General features: G+C 36.3%; 1 protein-coding gene across 1 annotated transcript; it reads right to left on the reverse strand.

The window, feature by feature from the left end:
• Positions 1 to 22921: 22921 nt before the first annotated feature.
• Positions 22922 to 23590, reverse strand: LOC130941102 (zinc finger protein ZAT3-like). Its single transcript, XM_057869494.1, has one exon. It carries the CDS (start codon positions 23588 to 23590, stop codon positions 22922 to 22924), a length of 669 nt encoding a protein of 222 aa, XP_057725477.1.
• Between the last annotated feature and the right edge of the window lie 2603 nt (positions 23591 to 26193).

Genomic DNA, 26193 nt, shown 5'->3' on the forward strand with positions numbered 1-26193 from the left:
GAAGTAGTTTTAAAGTGATAAATACATTAAAATATTTTATTATTATACGTTTTACCTAAATTCTAAAGTAGAATATTAATCATTTTTGAGAAATTTTGGTTGAACTCACGCTGTAAAAAATATTAATTTAAAAATGATTTTTTTCTCATTTCCTTTTTTAAATATCTACCCTCGTTTTTAGAGAAAATTTAAATCAATTTTAAAATAAATATTTTAACAAATTGAAGCATGAAAAATTAATATATTTCGATACATTAGATCATATTAACATTGATATATATCAAATTATTTAAATTGATAATCACTTGGAAACAAAAGTAATATAATGTTTTTTTCATTTTATTAATATCTTTAGGATAAAATATATATTTTATTTTTAATATTTGTAATTTTTTTAAATACTCCTAGGTTTAGTTTCAATTCAATTTTAATACTTTAATTTTAATTTTAGTCACAATTAAAAAATATCATATTATATATTTTGATTGTTAAATTTATAATTAGTCATTGATAATGATTAATGATATATAAGAGAGATAAAGTAAATAAAAGAATGAGAAAAATAAAAAAATAAAAAAACTCTTTAATTTAAAAAAATATTTAAATTTAATTACAATACAAAATAATATATAACATATTTTACTTATAAAATTAACAATATATAATATATTTTATCATAATATTCTCTAATAAATCTAGCTAAAACATGTGCTACCTGTTACAGACTTACAGCATCTAGGAGTTATACTACAAGGAAACATTGGTTGGCGCACGCACTTAATTCTAAATAGATTGGTTGTCCTCCAAATTTTATCACTAACTATTTACAAAAAATAAATAAATAAACTTTCATAAAAATATAGTTTAATCGATAATTATTAGAATTGAATCCATAACTAAACTAATAAAATTACTAGATCATCGAATTATTAATTTAAATAAAAAATTATACAAAAAATACAAAAAAAAAACTCAAAAAATACAAAATTTAAGTTATTTATCAAGAATAGATGCAGATCATTAGAAATAATTTTTCTAATATCAATTAAAGAACGACATTAAAAGTAATAAAATAATGAATTGGTATTTTATTTTGTATAATTTTAAATCTTTTGAATTATTGCTTAAATTGTTTAATTGACTGTGTTAATTAATAACAAAATGTTTTTTTTAAAATACCCTTATTTTATATTTATTTTTCCTAAAACAAATATGACTACGAAAAAACTCTATAAGTTTTACTAATTCATCTGATATTTGCTATGTATTTGTCTCTTTATTTAAAGAAAAAATAAGTACAGATAAAATATTTTAAATCGTTTAAAATAAGCCTAAACACATATTAAGAGTTCTAAAATATTAGAGAGACAAAAAGATGAAAATGTATAAATTTCTATTTTATTTCACATATTTTTTATTTTTGTAATATTCATTTGTTATTTATATGATTGTCACAGAAAAAGCACATTAATAGAAGAGAGATATAGAATATAGTTTATAAAAGAAAAGATGTCTCATATATTCATAATGCTCATGTTGTCAGCATAACTATTATTTTAAAATTGTCTACTTCTCTTTTTATATTTATATTGCTAAATTTAAAATCATTATAATAGAAATCTAGTATATTTATAGGAAGTCATTGAAAATATTGAAAGTCAGGATGAATCCTTCAATAAACTTTCATAAAATAATTCGTTTGTATAAGTTTTCAAAAGAGTACCTAGGACGAGTAGTAATGTAGGTTTTATACTATGTTTCACCTAATTTTTTGGTAATACTGCACAATAATCAGAATCTAATTCAAATAGAGGAGTATAAAAAAAATTTTCAAATTAAAGACAGAGATAATGGAAGAAAAGATTAAGAAAATGACGATCGGAGAATATTTTGAGATATCTCTTTCAATAATAAAAAGATGATTTACCATCTAACATTGGTGCAGAGCTGAATTCTTTGAGAAGCACACCAATTTTATTACATATAAGACTATTTTCTTTTAAGAATAATGACATGCAAGAAAAATTATAAGTTTGAATCAAATAAAATAGATACTATAAAAGTTTATTTGATTTTGTCTTTACACAATTTTAATTTCAAATATAGCAACAACTACAACTTGCGCAAAAAGGATTCACAAGCAAAATTCTATTTTGCAGTGATTATTCTAATAGTATGTAAAAACCGTTGCTAGTAGTTTTGCAGCACTTACTATTAGAGTGATTAGCCAACCATTACTATTTGTTTTGTGATGATTAAAAACTGCTACCATCTGACTTAAAAACTGTCATTATTTGCCGCAACCATTTTAGTGTAAACTATTGGAAGGAAAAGAGAAAATCAAAGAAATAATAAGAATCTGAACTTCTTAAAATGTAAGATAGAATACTTTATTATGAAATCAATGAATACAAGTATAGTCCCTGTCCTTATATATCAGCCTACTGCATATTACACTCATGCTAACTAATTGTCCTAACAGATTTAGTTAGCTGTTTCAGAATTAATAGTTATATAACGGATATTATAACGTCTTCATTTAGGAATGCAACAATGTTGAATTAATTTCTTTTTTTTAATATTTTAATTTCATCCAGCCGTTCTTATTCATCAGTGATCACTGTTTATCGCCGGCCACTATCACCTTCGACCACCTTAAATTTTAAATACTAAATTTAAAATTTAAATCTTAAATGTTAGATTATATATCCTAAATTAGTTTTATTTTGTTTCATACTCAAAACTTTTTATTTTGTATATTTTTATTATTTTTAGTTTTTAAGGTTTTTTTTTAATTTTTAATTTTAAGTAATGAATATTGACGAATTAAGAAGTGTTGACTCTTAAAATTTTTTCTTTGTGGTAAGGTAACATGAAGCAAACATTGCTGGTGACTCTACTGCGGTCCAAAACTTTATGGGGTGTGATTTTCCAATGTTCTACCTAGCAGATTTTATTTTAATCTCGATAGGTGAATAATGAGAGATGCGAATAGCATAAATAACAGGTTGTATTTTAGGTTATAACTATTTAAAACAAGAATTATATTTAATTAATTTAAAATTTAATTTTTAACATTTTTAACCTATTATTTACGTTATTAAAAAAAATGTTCCTCTATACTTTCTCTTTTAATAATGTAGTGATACAGAGTAAGAGAAAAAAAATAATGTGGGTCTCTCTTTTTCTTTTTTTCTTCTTTACAATGAAGACACTCTGAATATTATATATATTTTCACTGTGTATGTGAGTTCCCATCTAAGCATAAATTATTATAAGGTAAATAAAGCCAAGTTATACTCTTATAATATAACATATATCATAAGCGTTTAAAATTGAAACAAACAAATTATATATTAGAGACATGATTATGTATAAACTAACTCAAATATAACGGATGTGTTGAAAGTTGAAACCAACGAACCCCCTAAAAAGAAAGATTAAATTCACGAAAATCACATCACAAGATAAAATATTATTTAGTGAGAATTCCCTAATTATTCATTAGTTAATTAAACGTATAATTGACTAAATGAGTATCTTCTAGTATGCATAAAGTTTAGTTGGTCACATTTAGTATAATAATTATGCTAAATTATACTACAATAGCTGCTAAAATTAATTATTAATATAAATATATATATATATATATATTAAAATATAAAATATATATTAAAAATGAATTAAATTAATACGTATATCTATATATAAATATACGATGACTGAATTTGGTAATTAATTTTAATGTACATTTAGCATTTTTATAATACAATATATTTCCGTTAATATGAGTTTACACATATCAAAATCTAATTTTGTACCCTTAAGCTAAAAATGAAAAGAAAAATAATGTAATTTTATATGTTGCAACCATCCAGTTTTAATGTAAAACAGGTTGTAAGTTATAACATATGAGAGAAACTTATTTCCATTTTATCACATATGTTAACCCTTAGATAATTTATCATCCATACTAATAAATAATCCTTTCACCTCTCATACTCTATGAATTAAAAGTTATACTATACGACGAAGAATTACAACATATATACTTTTCATGTCATAGAATGAGTTTTGAATAATCTCCGCCCCTTGATCAAGGGACCAAGTGAGGTTAATTACTCCTAATCCACACGCATGTAATTACAATCTTCCTCTGATCTCTTTTTATATTGTTGTTAGTTATTTTTGTCTTCTTTTCATATTTTGATATTTCTTATGTGATTGAATATTGTCATTTTCATTTTGATATTCCTTCTTTTATAAGTTATTTATTAATAATAAATAAAGAAATAAAAAATTGAAGTTAAATTATGAAGAAATATAGATAGACCCCAATCAAATGAATAACAAACCCATTCTTGTCAGACAAATTATCTGACATTAGCGTATGATTTTAGATTAACCATTGAAAATGCGATAATAAATTATTGATTACTACGAATCTAAAAGAAAACAAAGTTTGATGGTGAACGAGAGAGAACTGTAATATTTGTATTATTTTAGTTGTTGATTGAATTAATATGTCACTTGATGTTGAAATTGTCGCGGCGACTAGCTTATTGATTTACTGTGTCCAAATAAAGAAATTAGAATGTGGATTCGAGGATCAACGAGATCATGCCGCATTCGGGATTGTACTTACGTGTTTCTGCACAAAGATTTTTTTTATTAAAATTAAAGCGCTAATAGTAGTAGTAGGGTAATTAATAAACTAATAATAATATATGGTCCACTATTGTATGCTTTCAATGATGATATCCTTTATGAGGTTGACTCCTCCAATTGTATCTTTGCAAGATTTGATACCCAACCAATCGTAGATCTTCACTGACGTTAGAGCCCAGTCAGATGCCGTGGATTTGCAACTCAAACTTAGACGCCTGATCCCCACTTGTTTTTCCGCCTCCCATTATTTCTATTATTTAATTTCTCCTTCGCTTTTGCACCTAATTAATTTTCCCAAGCCTATTTTTCATCCAAATTAAATGATTAAGGATGTAAGAACTGAGAAGGTCTATATATTACAAGATAAGTTGAAAATTCCACCTGACTAGTTCCATATAAATTTGATCCATTATTTAATTTCCTCCGTTTTAGAAAAAAAAAAAAAACAGAAGAATAAGAGAATCATTTTATACTGGAGAAATCATATATACACTACTGCATACTTTTCAACTTTTAGTATTAATTAAATGAACGATAAGAAATAAGAAAAATAAAAAAATAAGAATGTATTTGGTTTGTATTTGTATTTTTTAATTTTATTTGTAATATTTTTTGTTTTTATTAGTGTTTTGTGAAAAAGTGAAAATCATAAAATTTTGTTTTTGTATTCACCTTTTATTTTATTTTTTTACAAAATTATGAAAACAAAAAAATACTGAAAAAAAATTAAAGATAAAAATATAAATCAAGTGTACCCTAAATAATTTGTCTTTTATACCATAAAAAATGTAAAAAAAAAAATGCATACAAAATTCTTTATTCATAATGAACAAAAATTAAAGATGTGGTCATATAACATTTTTATTAATAAACAAAAATATCGTAAATATTTTTATTAATTAAATATTAATAAAAAATGATTAATTTTATTGGTGATATAACATTAAAAAAAAAATAAACAAAAAACATAGAACATATAAAATTCTTATGTGTTAAATTTAATTTCAACGGCAAGGTCAATGCTTTTACACTAGCTACTTGACTGTGCAAGTGACGGAAGACTAAGATAAAAAGGGAGTTAAAATAATGAATGGCATGGTTTAATTTGTAGAGTAGTGTGGATGGGAAGGTGATTGGAAGGTTCCTTGGGATCTCCTCCGATCCCACCTTAGCTTAATTGACTTGTTTTGTTTCGCCTCGAGTTCCTAATTCCCTCATATGTCATATGATCATATCCCAATCTAGATTAGGATCTAAAAATCACAGATTTGACATAACACATAATTTTAGTTTAGTGTTTAAGTGATGAACGAAAACAAGTTTAGTATTTAAGTAATGATTAAAATTACTTTCCATAGCAATGCAGCATGCCTGATTAACAGGAAACCAGATTAAACTATACTTGACTATTGCCGGCAATCAGGATCTCCTTAATATACCTATGCATGGATAGGATTTAGGCTCCGCTAGCATTTTAGATTTCATAGAGATTCAGTTTTGCAATGTTCTAGATTTCCTTAGAATAATCCTATCTAATGTATTTATTTATATTCTGATTGATGGCGTTTTTCCCTTTTCATATGATAACAGTATATGCATATATATGACATATAGAAGGAAAATATTTACACATATTTTATCTGATCTAAATAAGAGAAAAAGGTTCGTCGCCTCGATTTCCATGGATAGAATATATATAATAGAAGAAAGGAAAAGAAAAAGGTTGGGTCCTGTATGAGTTTGAGTCAAAATTCCTGAGTAAGTAGTCAATAAGTCTTTTTACTTTTTAATGCAAAAAAGAAAAAATTTAAACCCTAAACTATAAGCCTGCAACAACCAGCTCTTGTTATGTTAAATGATTGTCCATATATATAAGTTATGAACAACTTTTCATTTTATTTGGAAGAAAACAAGAAAAACTAGAATATAATCTCTTGCGTTTTGCACTAAAATTAGGTGCTTAGAACCAATATTAAACTCGACTTATAGGCTGAGGACCATAGACGATGTAGCTAGGAGCAGGTCAGGTACAACTCTTTCGTGCAAAAGATTGCAATATCGTATATATAATTTTCCATTACTATATGAATTCCCTACACCTGACGGAGCCATATATAATCGTTCACCAATATCCTTATCTAGTCAAAGGATCGGAAGATGACCTATCAACTATCCAATAATTAAATAAGTAGTATGCATAATTTGACTAAATTTTATATATTAAATAAATTTGAATCCCAAACTTTTTAATTAGTTAGAATTTAAAATTTTTAAAAACATATTCTAAAATAAGAGTTCAATAAAATAATAAAATAAAAAATTAATTACTATTATGAGTCTCACAGTATTAATTTAATGGTGATTAGACAGCTCTAACTTTCTTATCTTACTAAGGCTTAGTTTGATAAAATTTTTAGTTTTCGAAAGTAGCTTATGAAAACTGTCTTTTAAAAGATAGCTTTTTAAAAGCGGCAGCACTTGCGTTTGGTAAAATCACATTAAAAATAACTTTTAATAAGCACAAACACTGCAATTCTGTTTGGTAAAACAGCTTTTAAAAATTAAAAAAATTATAATAAACATATTTATAACAAAGAATAATTTTTCTTCAAATTTTAGAGACCAATAATTTAAATATTTATTTGATTTACTCTCTATATTAATATAAAGAGTTATCGTTAGTCAATAATAAAACTTGTATGTAATCCAATGTTAGTACTGATACGTCCATTACCCATCTATATATATCGACTCACTTTTACAAATCACAGAATATGGGACACATATCTCAAGTAAAATTATATATCTATTGTTCATACCCTGGCCCAATGATAAGGGCCCAGGTCCAACCGAAAGGCCTAATCCAATAGGATAAGCCTTACAAAATACCGACTTTCACATAAGAAGTCGGTGTCAACCACGACTTGGTATGAAGAGGTCGGATGTGAGATTAGCTGGCAGATAAATACTCATTCAAATGAGTAACCGCCCCTAAAATCTCTCTAACCGCCTCATAAAGCCATATCTTAACCTCCCCAAGATAATGGGGACGGTTACCACCCTAAAGATACGGCACTACACCAACGGTGGTTATTGGCTCACCTCTATAAATACACTGACATCCCCTCAGGTATCCCTAAGTCCAATACTCTCTAGACCTGCTCACACTCTTGCTAACTTAGGCATCGGAGTGTCTTTGCAGGTACCACCCCCCATTCACACGCGAGCACAAGTCGGACGGAGCCTCCCGAGTTGCGAACGTACCTGGAGTCCTCCTCTATTATACACTTGGGCCGCCGAACGCCATCCATTGGACTAATCTCCGGTTACCTACCGTAACATTGGCGCCGTTGCCGGGGACCCGCGAGATCATCCCTCGATGGCAGAAAGATCCCATGAAGAAGGCCATGTCGAAACGGATTCTGAGCAAGAGAATCTAGACATGGGCAATGACAATGAAGACACAGCCCAACATCAAGACAATGATCAACATAGAGAGGGTACCTCCGGAGTAAAGAATCCGAAGGTAAATTCCTCAGATGGGCGTGAATCAGAAAAGGAGGGACCATCTCACGTAGCTGAACTAATAGGATTGGTTCATAGCCGCCTGGAGCAATTGGAGCAAGAGCGGGAGAAACAAAAGGAAACCGAAAGGTACCTTAAAGAGGAGATGGAGCGGCGAAGAGTGTAACACCCTACCATACTTAGCCTTATGCTTAAGTCATAATTCAGAGATGGCAAGGTATTACGACCTCTAAAATAAAAATTTAGTACGTATAGTAGTATGAATGATTGATTATAACTAGGAGCCTTTGTAGAAAAAGTGGTAAACAAAAACCGCAACTCAAAAGCGCAACACTCCGATCGATAACGTAACGCACAAGGATAAACCAACGCGAGATTATATATATACAAAAGAGTGTCAAAAACAGGAATATCAAGACTCAAAATCCGGCTGCGAAGATAACCGGTCCGAGCATAGCTATATATACATATGATAAAAATAAGGAAAACCCCAAAGGAAACCCAAAGGGACACAAATACATAAAACCTATTCTCCAAAATTCTCCCATAAAAGGAGTCATCACAGTTTGTATTATTTAATGGAGATAAAGTATCTAAACAAAACATATAAACCAAAACATAACCCCGAGAACAAAGGATCTTCGCAATAATAGAAGTCTCCAGCATGCCTCAGCGGGAAACCTCACGTCCTGCATCTGAAAACCACAAAATCCGCATGGGTGAGAACCAAAGGTCCCCAGCATGGTAACAGTTCCACATATATAATACATAATAATAGAGGAAAGCCAAAGGCAATCCTATAACTCCCTCCAGATAATATCAAAGCTTATAAACAAGCTAAACCATATAAGGGCATCTGACTAAAGATTCTCCAGTCTAGCTAATACTTCCCTTTCCAATTCCTTCAAACCTCCCAACCACCAGCAGGAGTATATTATAGCAAACACAGATATATCAAACAAAGAATATACAAATAGTAGCAGTTAAGACATTTAGACAATTAGCAAGTAATATGCAGTCAAATAGGCAATCTCAAACAATTCACATAGTATGCATATGATGAATGCCTGTCCCTAGTGGCTGATGATATCATCTTGTCGGTTATAGAGCCAACCCGACAAGTCCTGGTCGCTAACCATTGGACTGTCCCTCTGTCGTGCATCCCCAAACTCGAGTTATACTCGTTATAAACGTGATCATAAACATGATCCATATCCTTCACCCTCACTGGTGAATATTTACGGGGGTTCGAGCTCATCCGGGCCTTTCACAGTGCCCGGCCACACTTACAACATAGGGTTAACAGAGCTTCGAGTCTCAACCTGGAGCACGTGGTGGCTAGCCACTGCTACTACCCAAGGAAACTCGTACTCAGATAGTGGAAGTGCAAATTTCACAATTATCAATAATTCAGCATCAACATGCATGAATTCTCATCCATGGATCAACATCCATACCAGCCATTCCGGCTCACGGTTCAATCCAGAACCAGCCAATATTCATAGCATACACAGCTATTCCGGCTCATGGTTAAATCCATAACCAGCCATTTCATAAACAATTACAGCCTTTCGGCCCATGGCATAACAAACACTTCCACCACCATCCTCCGCATCTCACATAATCATCTTGATCCTCATTGATCATACATTTTTCCCTTGCTTCACTCGCAAGTTATCACATTCACTAGCCCCTTTCTAATAGCTAGGCATTTTATGATGATTTAAGACATGAATGGTGAGATCGGAGGCTTAGAAGTATGAGATTTGGCTTTTAAAACTCAAAAATCAACTTTGGGATGAAAACAGGGCCATGCGTACGCGCACTCCACGCGCACGCGTGGATGGCCTCAAAAACTCATCGGCGCGCAAGCGTCGTGCACGCTAACGCGTGGATTCCAAACTTGCCCATCGACGCGCACGCGTCAACCACGTATACGCGCGGGTGTTCTCGTGCCCCAGGCACAACACCGGCACAGTTCTGGCATAACTCTCGGGAAAATGGCTAGGCATAGGGTGCAGCACAATCGGCGCGCCCGCGCACATCACGCGTACGCGTGGATGGCACCTTACGGAAGATCGGCGCGTACGCGCCAGGTGCGCCCACGCGCAAGGGGTCATTCTGCTAAAAATTTTCTAAGTCAAAAGCTGCAGAATTTCACAGATTTTGACCCCAATCTTCCAACGGACATAACTTCCTCATTTTAAATCGTTTTTCGTCCGTTCTTCGAACGGCACGGACATCCCGGATCCAATTTCATTTCTAAAAAGATTTGGTACAAAACAGAGATCCGTAGTCCAAGTTATGTCCCTCCAAAGTATGCCCAAAAACCATGTTTTTCATAAAAACCACAAAGTGCCATATTCAAAACAAGCCATTTCCATTTCTTTCCAAAATCAATCAAAACATGCCAATTTCATCCCTTTTCTTTGAAATCAATCAAAATACATCAAATTCAATATCAAGCCTCCTCGACTCCCACATTGACACATAACTCATCATTTACCAAAATCACTATTTCACCATTATATCCCACTTCACCCAAGTGGCTCAAACTCAAACATGTTGACATATCATATACTATTCCTCATACCAATCCTCAACTACACCAATTCCAATAAATCAACATGGTACACAAACAACATCATACTCACCATCAACATGGTTCAACCCACAATTCAACCATAACCAATAATCAAGCATATATCACAACATGCATATTTCTCATACAGCATACTATCAAGGCATCAATACTCATCATCACATATATGACCACATCATATATCTCAATCATTCAACAACATCAACCATTCAATGCCTATCTTAGAGCCTCTAGCCTAAGTATTTCCTACCACATTACATATTAGATACGGGAAACCGAAACCATACCTTAGCCGATTTTCCCAAGCTCCACCGGAGCACTTCCAAACCACTTATCCACAAGCTCTCAAGGCCTCAACACCTCCAAGAACAGATTTTTCACCACCAAACCCTTTCCAAGCTTGTCAAGTCACCAATCAATCTCCAATATCCACACACACACAACCTAAACCACAACCATCATACCCATACACAACATCTCAAAACCCAAACATCATAAAACAACAAAATACACTAGGGTTGAGAATCTTACCACACCCAAGGTCCAAGGAGATAAGATTAACCTTCTCCTTCAAGAGAGTTGGGTCCTATAACATCAAAGAACCCAAAATCTCAACATTTAACCCATGAAACTCGAAAATAGGGGCTGAGATTTCGAACAGCAAGGTGTGGCTTACCTCAAGATTGATTATATGGGTTTTGTAGAGCTCTCCGCGGTGAACGCGTGGCCGCAAACGGGGCGGCAATCGGAGCTCTAGATCAAAAGTTATGGTGGTTTGAAGATCAACCAAGGGAGAGAACTTGAGAGAGTGTTCTTCCTCCCTTTCTCTCGAATTTCAGCTTGTGTGTAACAAATGAGGAGAGAGAGTGCTGAAAACTAGGGTTTTGGTTAAGTTATGTTGGGCCAAGGGCCCACTTTAGGTCCAATTGGCCCGGTTTGGCCCGTTCGGTCCAATCTTGGTCCGAATTCTACAAAATTGGTACCAAAATTCTCGTCTCAATCTCCTCTATCACATTTAGCCATAAAAATCACATTTTAGGCTTTCTAGAATAAATTCTCATTTATGGGTTAATTAGCCGTTAATTAACCGGGTTTTACAAAGAGAGTTAGAAAGAAAACTCTTACAGCTAGAATCCTCCCTCAAGAACTCCCGCGACGAAGGCGAAGATCAACTCCCGGGCGGAGAAGATCCCTTCAGCGAGGACATAATGAGGGCAAAAGTTCCAAGGAACTTCAAAAGCCCTGATATGGACCTCTATGATGGAACTACGGATCCAAAGCATCACCTTAGCAACTTCAAAAGTCGGATGTATCTAGCTGATGCCTCCGACGCTACGAGATGCAAGGCTTTCCCGACCACTTTATCGAAAGCAGCGATGAAGTGGTTCGATAGCCTTCCCCCAAGATCCATCACTAGTTTTGAAGACCTCTCAAGGAAATTCTTGATGAGGTTCTCAATCCAAAAAGATAAGGTAAAACATGCACCCAGCCTCCTGGGAATAAAGCAGGAGGTCGGAGAGTCTTTACGAGCCTACATGGAAAGGTTCAATAAGGCATGTTTAGAGATCCAAGACCTGCCCACAGAGGCAGTAATAATGGGGTTAGTCAATGGACTCAGAGAAGGTCCCTTCTCACAGTCCATATCTAAAAGACACCCCGTCTCTCTAAGTGATGTACAAGAAAGGGCCGAAAAGAACATCAACATGGAAGAGAATGCAAAGCTAAGAGACCTGAGTTCACGACCTGGACCCACTTCCTCCTCTAGGGAGAGAGAAAGGGAAATCAAAAAGAAGGAAGAACTCGGTCTCGAGAGGCCCAGGAAGTATCACTCTTATACTCCTCTAAAGACTTCTATAGTGGACGTATACAGAGAGATCTGCAACACCGAAAGGCTGCCACCCCCAAGACCTATTAAAAATAAAAAAGGGGGAAGTCGCAGCGAGTATTGTGAGTACCATAAAATATATGGCCACTCCACCAACGACTGTTACGACCTCAAAAATGTGATAGAAAAGCTGGCTAGAGAAGGTCGGCTTGACAGATATCTCATGGAGAGGTCGGACACCCATGGAAAGAGAAAGCGAGATGATATGGACAGGAGAGATCCTCCACCACAGACCCCTGAGAGACACATCCACATGATCTCAGGAGGATTTGCGGGAGGGGGAATCAACAAATCTTCTCGCAAAAGACATCTCAAAAGAGTCTACCAAGTCGAGGAAGAGACACCCGACTTCCCCACCATCTCGTTCACGAAAGAAGATGGGCAAGGGATAATCCCCGGGCATGATGATCCCGTGGTGATAACTATGATCCTAGCCAACACCCATCTCCACAGAACCCTAGTAGACCAAGGAAGCTCGGCGGACATCCTTTTCAAGTCGGCCTTCGACAAGCTAGGGTTAGACGAAAAAGAGCTTAGAGCTTACCCCGACACCCTATACGGGTTAGGGGATACGCCAATAAAGCCACTGGGATTTTTACCCCTTCACACCACTTTTGGAAAAGGGGAAAAATCAAGGACTCTGAGCATAGACTTTATAGTCATCGAGGAAGGGTCAGCCTACAATGCCTTAATCGGCAGAACTACCCTTAATCGCCTTGGAGCAGTGGTATCAACTCCTCACCTCTGCATGAAATTCCCGACCCCAGGAGGAATAGCAACGGTGAGAGGAGATAAAAAATTGGCAAGAAAGTGCTATAACGAAAGCCTAAATCTGAGAGGAAAGGGCAAAGAAGTCCACACCATAGAGCTGGGCGGCGCAAGGACCAGAGAAGAGCTACGACCCCAGCCGGGTGGAAAAACCGAGGAGATACAAGTCGGTGAGGAGGAAGGGAAAAACACTTACATAGGAGCCAACCTAGGGGAAACCCTGAAACAAAGGTTGGGTGAACTCCTAAGAGCTAATTCCGACCTCTTCGCATGGAAGGCTTCCGACATGCCCGGGATTGATCCCGAGCTCATGTCCCACAAGCTCTCGGTTTTCCCAGGGTCCCGACCTGTACAGCAAAGAAGACGCAAGCTCGGCCCAGAACGAGCCTCAATAGTAGAAGAACAAGTACAGGCGCTCCTGGAAGCCGGCTTTATTAGAGAGGTCAAATACCCAACATGGCTAGCCAATGTAGTGCTAGTCAAAAAACAAAATGGTAAATGGAGAATGTGCGTCGACTATACCGACCTGAATAAGGCATGTCCTAAGGACCCTTATCCTCTACCGAATATTAATACCCTGGTGGACTCCAGCTCGGGGTACCAATACCTATCATTCATGGATGCCTACTCGGGATATAACCAAATCCCGATGCATGAACCCGATCAAGAGAAAACATCGTTCATCACACCAAAAGCCAACTATTGCTACGTGGTCATGCCATTCGGACTGAAGAATGCAGGGGCCACGTACCAAAGGCTGATGAACAAAGTGTTTTCCCCCCATCTAGGGAGCTTAATGGAGGTATACGTCGACGACATGTTGGTAAAAACCAAGCAAGAAGTCGACCTCTTAACCGACCTCTCACAAGTCTTCAACACTATAAGGTTGCATGGGATGAGACTAAATCCCGCAAAATGCGCCTTCGCAGTAGAAGCAGGGAAATTTCTAGGCTTCATGCTAACACAAAGGGGGATTGAGGCCAATCCCGACAAATGCAGAGCCATCCTAGAAATGAAGAGCCCGACTTGTTTAAGAGAGGTTCAACAGCTCAATGGCCGACTTGCAGCCCTCTCCAGATTTTTGGCAGGATCGGCACTAAAATCCCTTCCATTATTCTCCTTATTAAGGAAGGGATGCCAGTTTGAATGGACTCCGGAATGTGAGGAGGCGTTCCAAGAGTTCAAAAAATTCTTAAACCAACCTCCTATCCTAACCCGACCAGTACCGGGAAAAGACCTTGTCCTATACCTATCCGTGGCAAACAGGGCTGTCTCATCAGCCCTGATCAGAGAAGACGAGGTCGGTCAACACCCGGTCTACTTTACCAGTAAGGTTCTACAAGGCCCTGAACTAAGGTACCACAAACTAGAGAAGTTTGCCTACTCCTTAGTGATAGCCTCACGAAGGCTACGACCTTACTTTCAGGCTCATACAATAAGAGTCCGTACAAACCAACCCATGAAGCAAATCCTCCAAAAGACGGATGTTGCAGGGAGAATGGTTCAATGGGCGATAGAACTCTCCGAGTTCGACTTGAGATACGAAACTCGGACTGCAATTAAAGCCCAATGCCTCGCCGACTTCATTGCAGAATATGCAGGAGAACAAGAGGAAAAACCGACTACATGGGAGCTCTATGTAGACGGATCCTCCAACAAAACAGGGAGCGGCGCAGGTATAATATTGGTAGATGGAAAAGGAACCCAGATAGAGGTCTCCTTAAAGTTTGAATTTCCGGCTTCAAACAATCAGGCAGAATATGAAGCCTTGATTGCCGGATTAAAGTTAGCAGAAGAAATTGACGCTACAAAGGTGATGATCTACAGCGACTCACAAGTGGTGACTTCTCAAATAAGTGGAGAATATCAGGCGAAGGATCCCAATATGAAGAAATACTTGGAAAAAACCTTGGAGCACCTTGGGCACGCACTTTGCGGAAACCGAGGTTAAGCACATAACTCGGGATCTAAATAGCAGAGCCGACGCCCTATCCAAGTTAGCAAGTACCAAACCCGGAGGGAACAATAGAAGCCTGATCCAGGAAACCCTCCAAGAACCCTCGGTATCAAAAACAGAGGATCAACAAAAGGTACTTGAGGTAGTCGGCCTAAACCTCGGATGGATGAACCCCTTAGTCGAATACCTGAAGTTCGACATCCTCCCCAAAGAGGAGAAAGAGGCTAAAAAGATCCGAAGGGAAGCACAACATTATACTTTGGTGAGAAATGTCCTTTACAGAAGAGGGATATCAACGCCATTACTAAAGTGCGTACCGACCTCAAGAACCACCGAGGTGTTGGAGGAAGTACATAGTGGGATCTGCGGAAACCATCTCGGAGCGAGGTCGCTGGCCAGAAAAGTAATCCGAGCAGGATTCTATTGGCCGACCTTGCAGAAAGATGCAACAGACTTTGTGAAAAAATGCCAGCCATGTCAGATGCATGCAAATTTCCACGTGGCTCCACCAGAAGAGCTCATCAGTATAACTTCCCCCTGGCCTTTTGCAAAATGGGGAATGGATTTGTTAGGTCCTTTTCCCCAAGCACCAGGGCAAGTCAAATACTTGATCGTGGAAATAGATTACTTCACAAAGTGGATAGAAGCAGAACCACTAGCTACTACCACCGCTCAAAGAAGTCGCAGGTTCCTCTACAAAAACATTATCACAAGGTATGGAATACCTTATTCCATCACCACAGATAATGGAACCCAATTCACCGATTCCACCTTTAGAAATCTGGTAGCCAGTATGAAAATCAAGCACCAATTCACCTCGGTGGAACACCCACAAGCCAATGGGCAAGCCGAGGCAGCTAACAAAGTCATACTGGCAGGATTGAAGAAGAGATTACAGGAAGCAAAGGGAGCTTGGGCTGAAGAGCTCCCTCAAGTATTGTGGGCTTATAGGACGACCCCCCAATCCGCCACAGGGGAAACACCCTTCCGATTAGTTTATGGCGCAGAAGCCATGATTCCTATAGAAATCAGTGAGCAAAGTCCAAGGGTAATTCTCCACGATGAGGTCGGAAATGTACAAGGGCACAAAAAGGAGCTCGACTTGCTCCCCGAAGTCCGAGAGAATGCCCAGATAAGAGAAGCGGCACTAAAGCAAAGGATGACTACCAGATACAACAAGAAAGTCATTCGAAGAACATTTGCCTTAGATGACTTGGTCCTAATCATAAACGACATTGGAGTCAACAAATCAGGAGATGGAAAGCTCGCCGCAAATTGGAAAGGGCCATACAAAATCAAGGAAGTGTTAGGGAAAGGTTATTATAAAATAACCGACCTGGACGGCAATGAGCTACCAAGGTCGTGGCATGCTTGTAATATGAAAAGGTACTACAGTTAGAAGCGAACTCTACTCCCTGATGTACTCTTTTCCCAGCTTCATGATTTTTTCCCAAAAAGGGTTTTTTCTGAAGAAGGGTTTTTAACGAGGCATCATAGTAGAGGCTAAGGGAAAATATACTGTCAAGACCCTTAGTAGCAAAAAGGTACCTTCCCGATTAATAAAAGACCTTTCTTCATTCATAATATCTCTTATAATATCCTCCTTTATTTTTCTAAGTCTTTCTACGAAACGCGCCGACTTAAGCTCGACAAAGCGTGAAAATCCCATGAACCGACCTAGATGGTCGTCAGGATAAAACGACGAGGTACAAGTCGGTGTAAAGAGGTTATATAAGTCGATCGTAAAAAACTCGGGAACCAACCCGACTCATAAGTCGGAAAGTGATCCCGAGTAGGGAAACTTGGAAAACTTTGATCCACAGATCGGAGTATAACACCGAGTAGAAGAAAAACGCATCGCAAAAATAACCTAAGTCATAAAAAACTCACTAAAGCAAAGTCGGGTATAAAGGATGACAAAAGAGATATGACAACCTGAAAACTTTAAAGCTTGCATACAAGCCTTTTCACGAAAAAGGCTCGAGAAAATAATACAAGCTAGCAAAGAGTTTTTTCAAAAAGATCAAACATATTTCAAAATAGAAAAGCATGTGCACGCGCAAAGTAACTTAAACCCTTATCCAAAAAAGGGGCACCTACTTCGATTAGAAAACCCTTATCCAAAAAGGGCATTTATTTTGTTTAAAACCCTTATCCAAAAAAGGGCAACAAACAGAATATTTTGTTTACGGCCTCAAAAGGCCAAAAACGAATTGTTCACAACCACCAACAAAGAAACAGAGTTTAAAAAAGAGGGGACCCACAGGCCGGGCCCCCATATAGCCACAAAAATAAAAGAATCATTTCTTAAAAGGAGTTGAGGAATCACCACCGCTAGGCTCGGGAGGGGCGCCACCAGGACCAGGAGGAGGAACGGAGGAAGAACCCGAGGCATCCACAGGACGAGGAGGAGACTCAATAATTCTCTGTCCCCGAGTCTTCAGGTCTGACTCGGAAATGACCTCGGGGACAGGAGGATCAACGATGGCGCCATCAATAACTACCTTGTCGGGATGTAAAGGAGAAAGGTCCAAGTCGGGAGCGATAACTCTGACTTGTTCCAAGAAAATTCTCCAAGACTCCTCGGCACCATCGGCGATAGAGTCCTCCAACTCGGCATATGCGTTTCGAGAGTTCAGCAAGTCCTTCCTCACGGCCACAATATCTTGAAATAAGCTGTGGTAGCTGTCTTGCGCCGTCTTCCTAAGATTAGCCTCCAGAGTACACTGGGCCCGAAGCTTACCCTCCTCCTCCTTCAGGTGATCCCTCTCCTTCCTCAACTTATCTCTCTCCTCCTTCAGCTCCTTCTCATGTTTTTCAAAAATACGAAGTCTCCCCTCCAACTCCTCAACCCTCGAGGTTGCACCCAAGGAGCTAAGGGGAGCCTTCTCAAAGATGTCCAAAAGTTTGCCGCAAACACCCGCCGCCCTAAAACTCTCCTCAGCCATGGTAGTGAGGTGGTTTCGAACAGAAACATCATCCATACTGATAAAAGGATAGATGTTCTTTCGGACGAATGCCATAGCATCCGCCTTAACCCCACCATCGAAGGAAGAAGAGCCAGACTCCAAAGTCTTGCGCTTCTTCTTCTCGGGCTCGGAGAGAATTTGGGCTGAAGGGGGTGGTCGGGGCAAACTTGAGGAAGAAATTACAATGGGTTGAGAAGGAGTGCCAGTGTTCTTAGGAGGAGGAGGTGGAGGAGGAGGAGAGGTGACCGCCCCGGACCTAGCCCGGGACTTCGCCTTGGCCTCCCGGACCCTCTGGTAGGCCTCCTGAGCATTCTTTTTTGCCATATCTACAAAAGAAACAACCGAGTTATAAGTCGGTAAAATATAAGTCGGCGGAAACTACTCGGAAATAAAGAATGCATGCACTACCTATTTGAGATTGAACGAAAGTCGGTGTTCCCTGAAGAATTTTTCTGGTATCCAAGTATGGGGACCTCCCCCATGCTTCTCGGAAAAACCCCACAATGGCTGCCTCCACCTTGTCTAGGTCATCTAGACCAATCTTTTCACAAGGGGTGGCCGGCAGCCAATAAAGGGGAAAGCGGGGGGAGGAATGCTCGTCTAGAAAAAAGGGGTGGTGACCCTCTACGGCTTGAACCTTGAAGAAGAAATTTTTGAAGTCGTGGAAAGATTCGTCAAAAAGGGTGAAAATCCTCCGACCTTGAATGGCTCGGAAGGATACCCATTGTTGTTTGTTGTTTAGCCCACTAAAGGGCTTAGTCATATGGAAAAGATAAAAGAAGATTCTCAAGGAAGTCGGGAAGTCCAGAGCGTGGCTTATAAACTGGTAAATCTTCAAAAAACCCCATGAATTGGGGTGGAGTTGAGTAGGGGCAACCTTACAGTGGTGCAAAACGGATATCTCGAAATCAGAGAAAGGAAGAAAAACACCCAAACGGGTGATCATACATTCATACATGAAGAAAAAATGAAGGGCCGCCTCATTAGCCCTCCCAAAACAGACCCGGTCTTCAGGACCCGGGATTATCAGTTCATATTTGGGCTCGTCCTCGTCCGAAGTACAGAGCCTATGATGAGTACGAAGGTGGGTGATGAACTCAGCGTCAACCAACGGTTCCTCCCCAAGGACCGTATCGTCAACCCACTGAGAAAGAATGTCTACCGAAGCCATTTTTTATAAAGAAGAAAGTGGCAAAAAACCTACAAAAAGGAAAAAGAAAAAGAAAATCAAAAAATACGGCCACTAAAGAAGAGAGATTCGAAAACTAGAATCTACAGGTCAACCTATCTACTCGCAAAACAAAACATGCAAACACAAAGCATGGCATGAAAAAAGCAAAACTAACCTTTATCCGAAAATGGAGGTTGGAAAAGAACAGAAGTCTTCGAACGCAAGGATGCAGTACGAACAAGATAAGGAGAAAGTTTGAAAGATTGCAGAAACGGAAAATGGAAAGAGAGGGAAAGTATTTATAAAAAAGGCTAAGGGGCATAATGGTAAAAAGCGAGGCAGTCATTAATGAGACTGCACCGTTACCAAAGCCCTCAATCCCTAAATGATCCCTCAACGGACACGACGCTTGAATTGACATAACTGTCAGAAATCAAAGGTCACGAAAATCACGTCGGTTTCCAAGATCCGTATTCTCTCAAACAAGTCGACTACGAACCCGAGTTGAATACTTGAACCCAAACTTTAAAGAAAAATTTGGGCTCAAGTAGGGGCACTGTTCATACCCTGGCCCAATGATAAGGGCCCAGGTCCAACCGAAAGGCCTAATCCAATAGGATAAGCCTTACAAAATACCGACTTTCACATAAGAAGTCGGTGTCAACCACGACTTGGTATGAAGAGGTCGGATGTGAGATTAGCTGGCAGATAAATACTCATTCAAATGAGTAACCGCCCCTAAAATCTCTCTAACCGCCTCATAAAGCCATATCTTAACCTCCCCAAGATAATGGGGACGGTTACCACCCTAAAGATACGGCACTACACCAACGGTGGTTATTGGCTCACCTCTATAAATACACTGACATCCCCTCAGGTATCCCTAAGTCCAATACTCTCTAGACCTGCTCACACTCTTGCTAACTTAGGCATCGGAGTGTCTTTGCAGGTACCACCCCCCATTCACACGCGAGCACAAGTCGGACGGAGCCTCCCGAGTTGCGAACGTACCTGGAGTCCTCCTCTATTATACACTTGGGCCGTCGAACACCATCCATTGGACTAATCTCCGGTTACCTACCGTAACATCTATATTTACATATGTATATATATGTTGTTATTATAATTTTGACTAATGTTCATGAAGTTAGTGTACGAAAATTTTATGATTGGTTTCCATAAATCAGGTCTCCTTCTTCACATTTTAAAAAACAGAGAAAAACAAATATCTACTAAAAAATACAAAAACAACGCACAAAAATAATATAAATAGATAGAAGTTCATACCTAATACATGATAGCGATGTATTTGTGTTGAAATTGTGAAGATTAGATTGAAAAATAAAAAATATATGAAGATTGTGTTAGAATTTGTGAAGGTTAGGTTGAGAAATTAGAAATATATGACTATTTCAATAGCAATATAACGGCGAAAAATATGTGTGGGAAAATAAATGAAATCTGGTGTTAATAATTAATAATGATAATTTTGAATATTTATTATATTAGATTTTTTTTAATTTTGATAAGCACAAGCCAACTTTGAAAAGCTCCCTTTTAGGTGCTTTCAAAAGCACCCATAACTTTTAAAAGCTGCAAGCACAAGCACTTGGGCTTTTTAATTTACCAAACACAAAATGAGGTGCTTGTACCTCTTCAAAAAACTTTACTAAACCCAGCCTAACTACTTCATTTTTAAAAAATTTAATCCAAAATATTTATTATTTTAACTATTTTTATATTTTTATTGTTATATATTTAATAAATAAAAGAGTAAAATTGTGTCTATTAATTCATCACTAGTCCACTACTATATATAAAGGAAATAGAAAATAGTTAGTGTCCATTTTTTTCTCCTAAAATACACTTCTTTTTTACATATAAATAAAAATAAATAAATTCCCTATTTCTAAAATTTAAACCTAGTGCTACTCTTTAACAGAAAATGATATTTAACATCTTAAGGCTGAAAAATTTAGATATGAAAATGCTTTTGGAGAAATCTACTCATATGGAGAGCATGGTACGAACTTTTTTTTTTTCTCGCATGGTGTGAGTTATATTTTTTAGGGTAAAAAGGGAAATAGTTTTGGGCAGTTCCCAAACATATTTTTAAGATATGAATGGATGGATGAGGAAGATCAACTTCAATTCTTCGAAGGCCCAAGTATATACTCTGCCTAGTGCGTGTCCATTACCAACTAAACAGCATGGATGTTTGAACTTTGAACCCATGCTGAATCCTCAATGAGGAATATGAAACCTAAGTAGTTGTAGTAGTGTGTATGAGTGGGTGTGTTTTGTATAAGAACAAAAAAAAAAGAACTTTGAAGTAGATATCTTCCAGACCTCCACTTCGTCCAAAAACTAGTGGTAGACTAGATATATATCATCCATGGCCAAAAAGAAGAAACACACGTTATATACATATTTTTATAATAAAAGTTGCTGATAAAAAATAAATATTCTATACAAAAACAATGTATACAAAGTCCATGGTGTCATGTAATTAAATGATTAAATACGTATATGAATAGGAAGTGAAACCTCTTTTTTATAAATATCTATAGAGAAGGTAATAGATGTATTGTCCGAAAAAATTTAAGGCATTGACTTATTTTTTGGATACTCTTCCTACAAAGGTAGTAAACATATTAGCTAATGATGATCAAGGGATATCTTTATCCCGTTTAGTTTGTATTTAAGTCTCTTTTTTTGGGCTAAACCCCATTTATTAACAAAAACAAAAAAAATACGTCGTTAATTCGCTTGTGTCAAGAGTTTGAATTCAGCCATCGCAGGCAAGCAAAAAAATATGTAAACCAATAAAGAGATCACTCTAAAGCTAAGGATTGTTACGGTACAAATCTTACAGGCCATTCTCTCCATGTAACGATGATTAGCGGGAAGCCATAAATGTCACATGAAGGTACCAATTCCTCAGGACTACCATATGTATCAGGATTGCGTGCCCACCAACAACTAACCATTATGTTTATTTGTGATGTAATAAATTAAATGTGGTAAACAATCATGTAAAGCTATAATATAAGGCAACATTTCTGAATTATATTAGTGGTAATCATAGCTCAATTCAATGTTAATGAACATGTGTGTTTTATAAGAAATCAATAATAATAAATGAATAAAGCTTGAGATGAGTATTGAGATAAGTAATAATGAAAGAGAATTAAGCGAAGGAATTGAATGTATATATTGATTTGGCAGGGAACTAGTGTGTGTGTGTATAGAGAGTATCGGAGCACGACATCATGAATTGTGTGATAGTGAATTAACAGGATAGGCTAACTAGTGCCTAAGATACACAGAAAATTAGACAACACAAAGAAAGGGGCAGCAGTAGGGTAGGGTTACACTAATTAAGACCCAACCTCAAATCCAAAGAGCAATGGTGGTGTTGTTGATGGAGGTCAACGGGGGTGGGGGAGGGTGCAGTTATGCTACAGTTATGGCCTCCTCCAAGTGCGTTGTTGAAACTGGAGCACTCGAACCGCTCCTGTTCTTGTTCTTGTTCCTCCTCGTCCACCACGTTGTCCACTACTATGTTGTCGTAGTCATCATTGCCCCTCTCCTTCCCCTTCCCACTCGCCAGCAACAGTAGACACGCCGCAACCTCGTGGTCCTCCGGGGTGAAGGTGACGCCCACGTCTTCTTGCGGTGGTGGTCTGATGAGGGTGCGGGGAGGATTGATCCCTCGCCAGTGGCGCTCTGGGTGGCAGCGCATGTGGCCGAAGAGAGCCTTCCAGGACCAGAACCTCTTGCCGCACTCGGTGCAGGGACGGGTGATCTTTGGGGCCTCAGGGTCTGGCTTCTTGCAACCACCCTTCCCCTTGACCTTCACCCCTTCCTCCATTACCCTCATCAATTTTGTGATCTTCTTTCTAGGGTTGCGCCTCCGAATAAGATGATCACACGACGAAGAAGACGAAGCCGCAACATCAACACCAACCGTAACCACGCATGCACGACCTGTGTTGGGAGAACCAGAATGAGCCCAGGAGGAGTTGTCGACGATGTTGTTCATCCCTGGGCAGTTGCGATAATTGCATGTATTGTATATTTCTTTGAGAGGGTCGCAGGATCAACGATGGAGGCAGATCAGAGGGCATATGTACAAACTCACCCTTGCCTGGCGGTTACTGCAACTCTCTCTCACACTTTAAAATTGGCGGTTTCTTCTTAATATCATTTCTTTTCTTCTCTCCCCCCCCCCCCCCCCCTCCCCCCTCATGCATTAGTCTGTTCGCGTTTTTTTATGTTTTGGTTAACTCTTGCCATTTATTTCATTTTAAATGTAACTAATATCTTTTCTTTTTCTTTCTTATATAAAAAAAAAGTGGAAACTCACCTGGTGAAGTTGTTTATGAATGGTTGACATGTTAAAAAAAATCAATTTATTTTATACAAATTGTTTATTTAAAAAAATCGGTTTAAGTAGATCAAATAACTACCTTTAAAATCATTTCAATTTTTTCTGCGTATTATTCCTAAATTCCTAACAGATGAATTTGGTATGTTCTTTTTCTTCTTCATTTTTATTGATCAATTTTTCTTTAAATTTATCTGAAACTTTTATTTATTTAATTTTCCTCAAATATATGTATACAACTTGTTTGAAAAAGTAACATTTAGTACTCTGAAAAAGAAACAAAATTTACGTTTTCTTTAGGAAGTCACTTAGATAAAGATGTCAAAAACGTCTTTTTTTAAAGATATTTTTTAAAAATTAAAATTTAATACATATAATCAATTAAAATTTAATTAAATTATATTATTTTTATTAAAATTAGATTGGACAAATTAGTTTAGTAAAAAAATTAATAAATCAAATTTTAAACCGATATAAATTAATATTTTTTATAAAAAATTAATACAATATCCTTATTATAAAACACAACTAAAATATCCCTATTTTATATATAGTAATTTTAAAAATTTTAAATTCTAATCCTATAACGATACGACAGAGAAGAAAATGACTAGAATTTAGGATTCTCAAAATTAATATATATAATAAAAGTATTTTAATCATTTTATATAATAGGGGTATTGTAGTAATTTTTTATAAAAATAATATTAATTTAGACCGATTCAAAATTTAATTCACTATTTTTCGGTCAAATTAATTTGTCTAACCTAATTTTGACAAAAATAATACAGTTTAAGTGATTATATATATTAAATTTTAATTATTAAAAAATATCTTTAAAAAAAGACGTTTTATGCGTCTTTATCAGAGCATCTCCCTTTTTTTTTATAGGAATGGCATAAATGGTATCATCTGTCTTTTTTGTTGTGTCTCTACTTTCTATCTCCTTGATGAGCTTTGTTTTGTTTCTCATAACTTACATTTTCAATTGCTTTTAAATTAAGCTGTAAACAGATTTTAAATTAAGCTTTAAAAATATGTTCAATTACAAATTTACCGTTAAATTAAATTTGATGGTAATCAATCAATTAACTTTTATTTTACTAATAAATTATTTTCATGTAAATTATTGTTGATTTTTTAATATTATTCTATAAATAAATTATTTTTTTAAGATAATAAGACGATAATTTACTTGTCTAGAAATTATGATTTCATTGTCATGCACATTTTTGTGTTTTTACTTACCAACTAAAATTTATTTTTAATGAAATTAGAATTTATTTTCAATAAAACAAAAGTATCTAATCAAAATATTAATTTAGTCTCCTTAAATAATTGAACATAATATTATTAATTTTGTCTACAACAAAAAATTTTACAAATAAAATCAACCCAAAAATAGAGGAAAAAAAAAGAACAACTAATGAAAATATTTATTTTGGCATTGCCATCAAGAATAGGATAGCCATAGAAAAAATCCAACCAAATAAAAAAGACCTAACTCATATAATTAAACTACCATCATTACAATAAACTATAACATCACCAACTAAAGAGACATGCAACAAATATGGAAGAGATCATGCCAAAATTTTAACTATGCTCATGTTATCAAATAGTCTACATTATACCATAATTACATTTTTGTCTTCTACCACATAAAATTGCGATGAATTATGTTGGCATTTATGATATCTTCCTTAGACTTGTAAAGAATTTCTATTTTCATTTTTTCTTTCTTCATATTAACCAACTATGTTAAATACGATTCCCACAAAATCATTAACACCGAATTTCAAAGTTAATATTTTCTACGTATTCCAAATACATTTGAAATAATAAATTTGATTAAGAAATATAAATAAGAAGAACATACCTAATTGAAAGTTTGATATTAGTTCTGAAAAAGGAATTGAAAGAGAACGAACGTGTGAAAACGAAGAAGAAGGAAATAAAAGTAATCGTTTGGTCCAATTTAAACCGGTTTTTTTAAATAAATCATTTGTATAAAATAAACCGATTTTTTTTAAACCATATAGTAACACGTGTCAGCCATCCAGAAGCAACTTCACCTGCAGTCGACTGCAAGTGAGTTTCTACCCAAAAAAAATACCACTGTAAGTCTTCGTTTTTTCTTTTTCCTTTTTGTTTTGTTTTAAAAAAATATAGTTAACTAGGGATGATAATCAAACCATCAGATGTGTAAGACATTTTTGCGCTACTATTTTTACTTTTATGTGCCTTTTAAAAATTAA

The sequence above is a fragment of the Arachis stenosperma genome, chromosome 7 (assembly GCF_014773155.1).
Source record: "Arachis stenosperma cultivar V10309 chromosome 7, arast.V10309.gnm1.PFL2, whole genome shotgun sequence".
NCBI classification, from domain to species: Eukaryota; Viridiplantae; Streptophyta; class Magnoliopsida; order Fabales; family Fabaceae; genus Arachis; species Arachis stenosperma.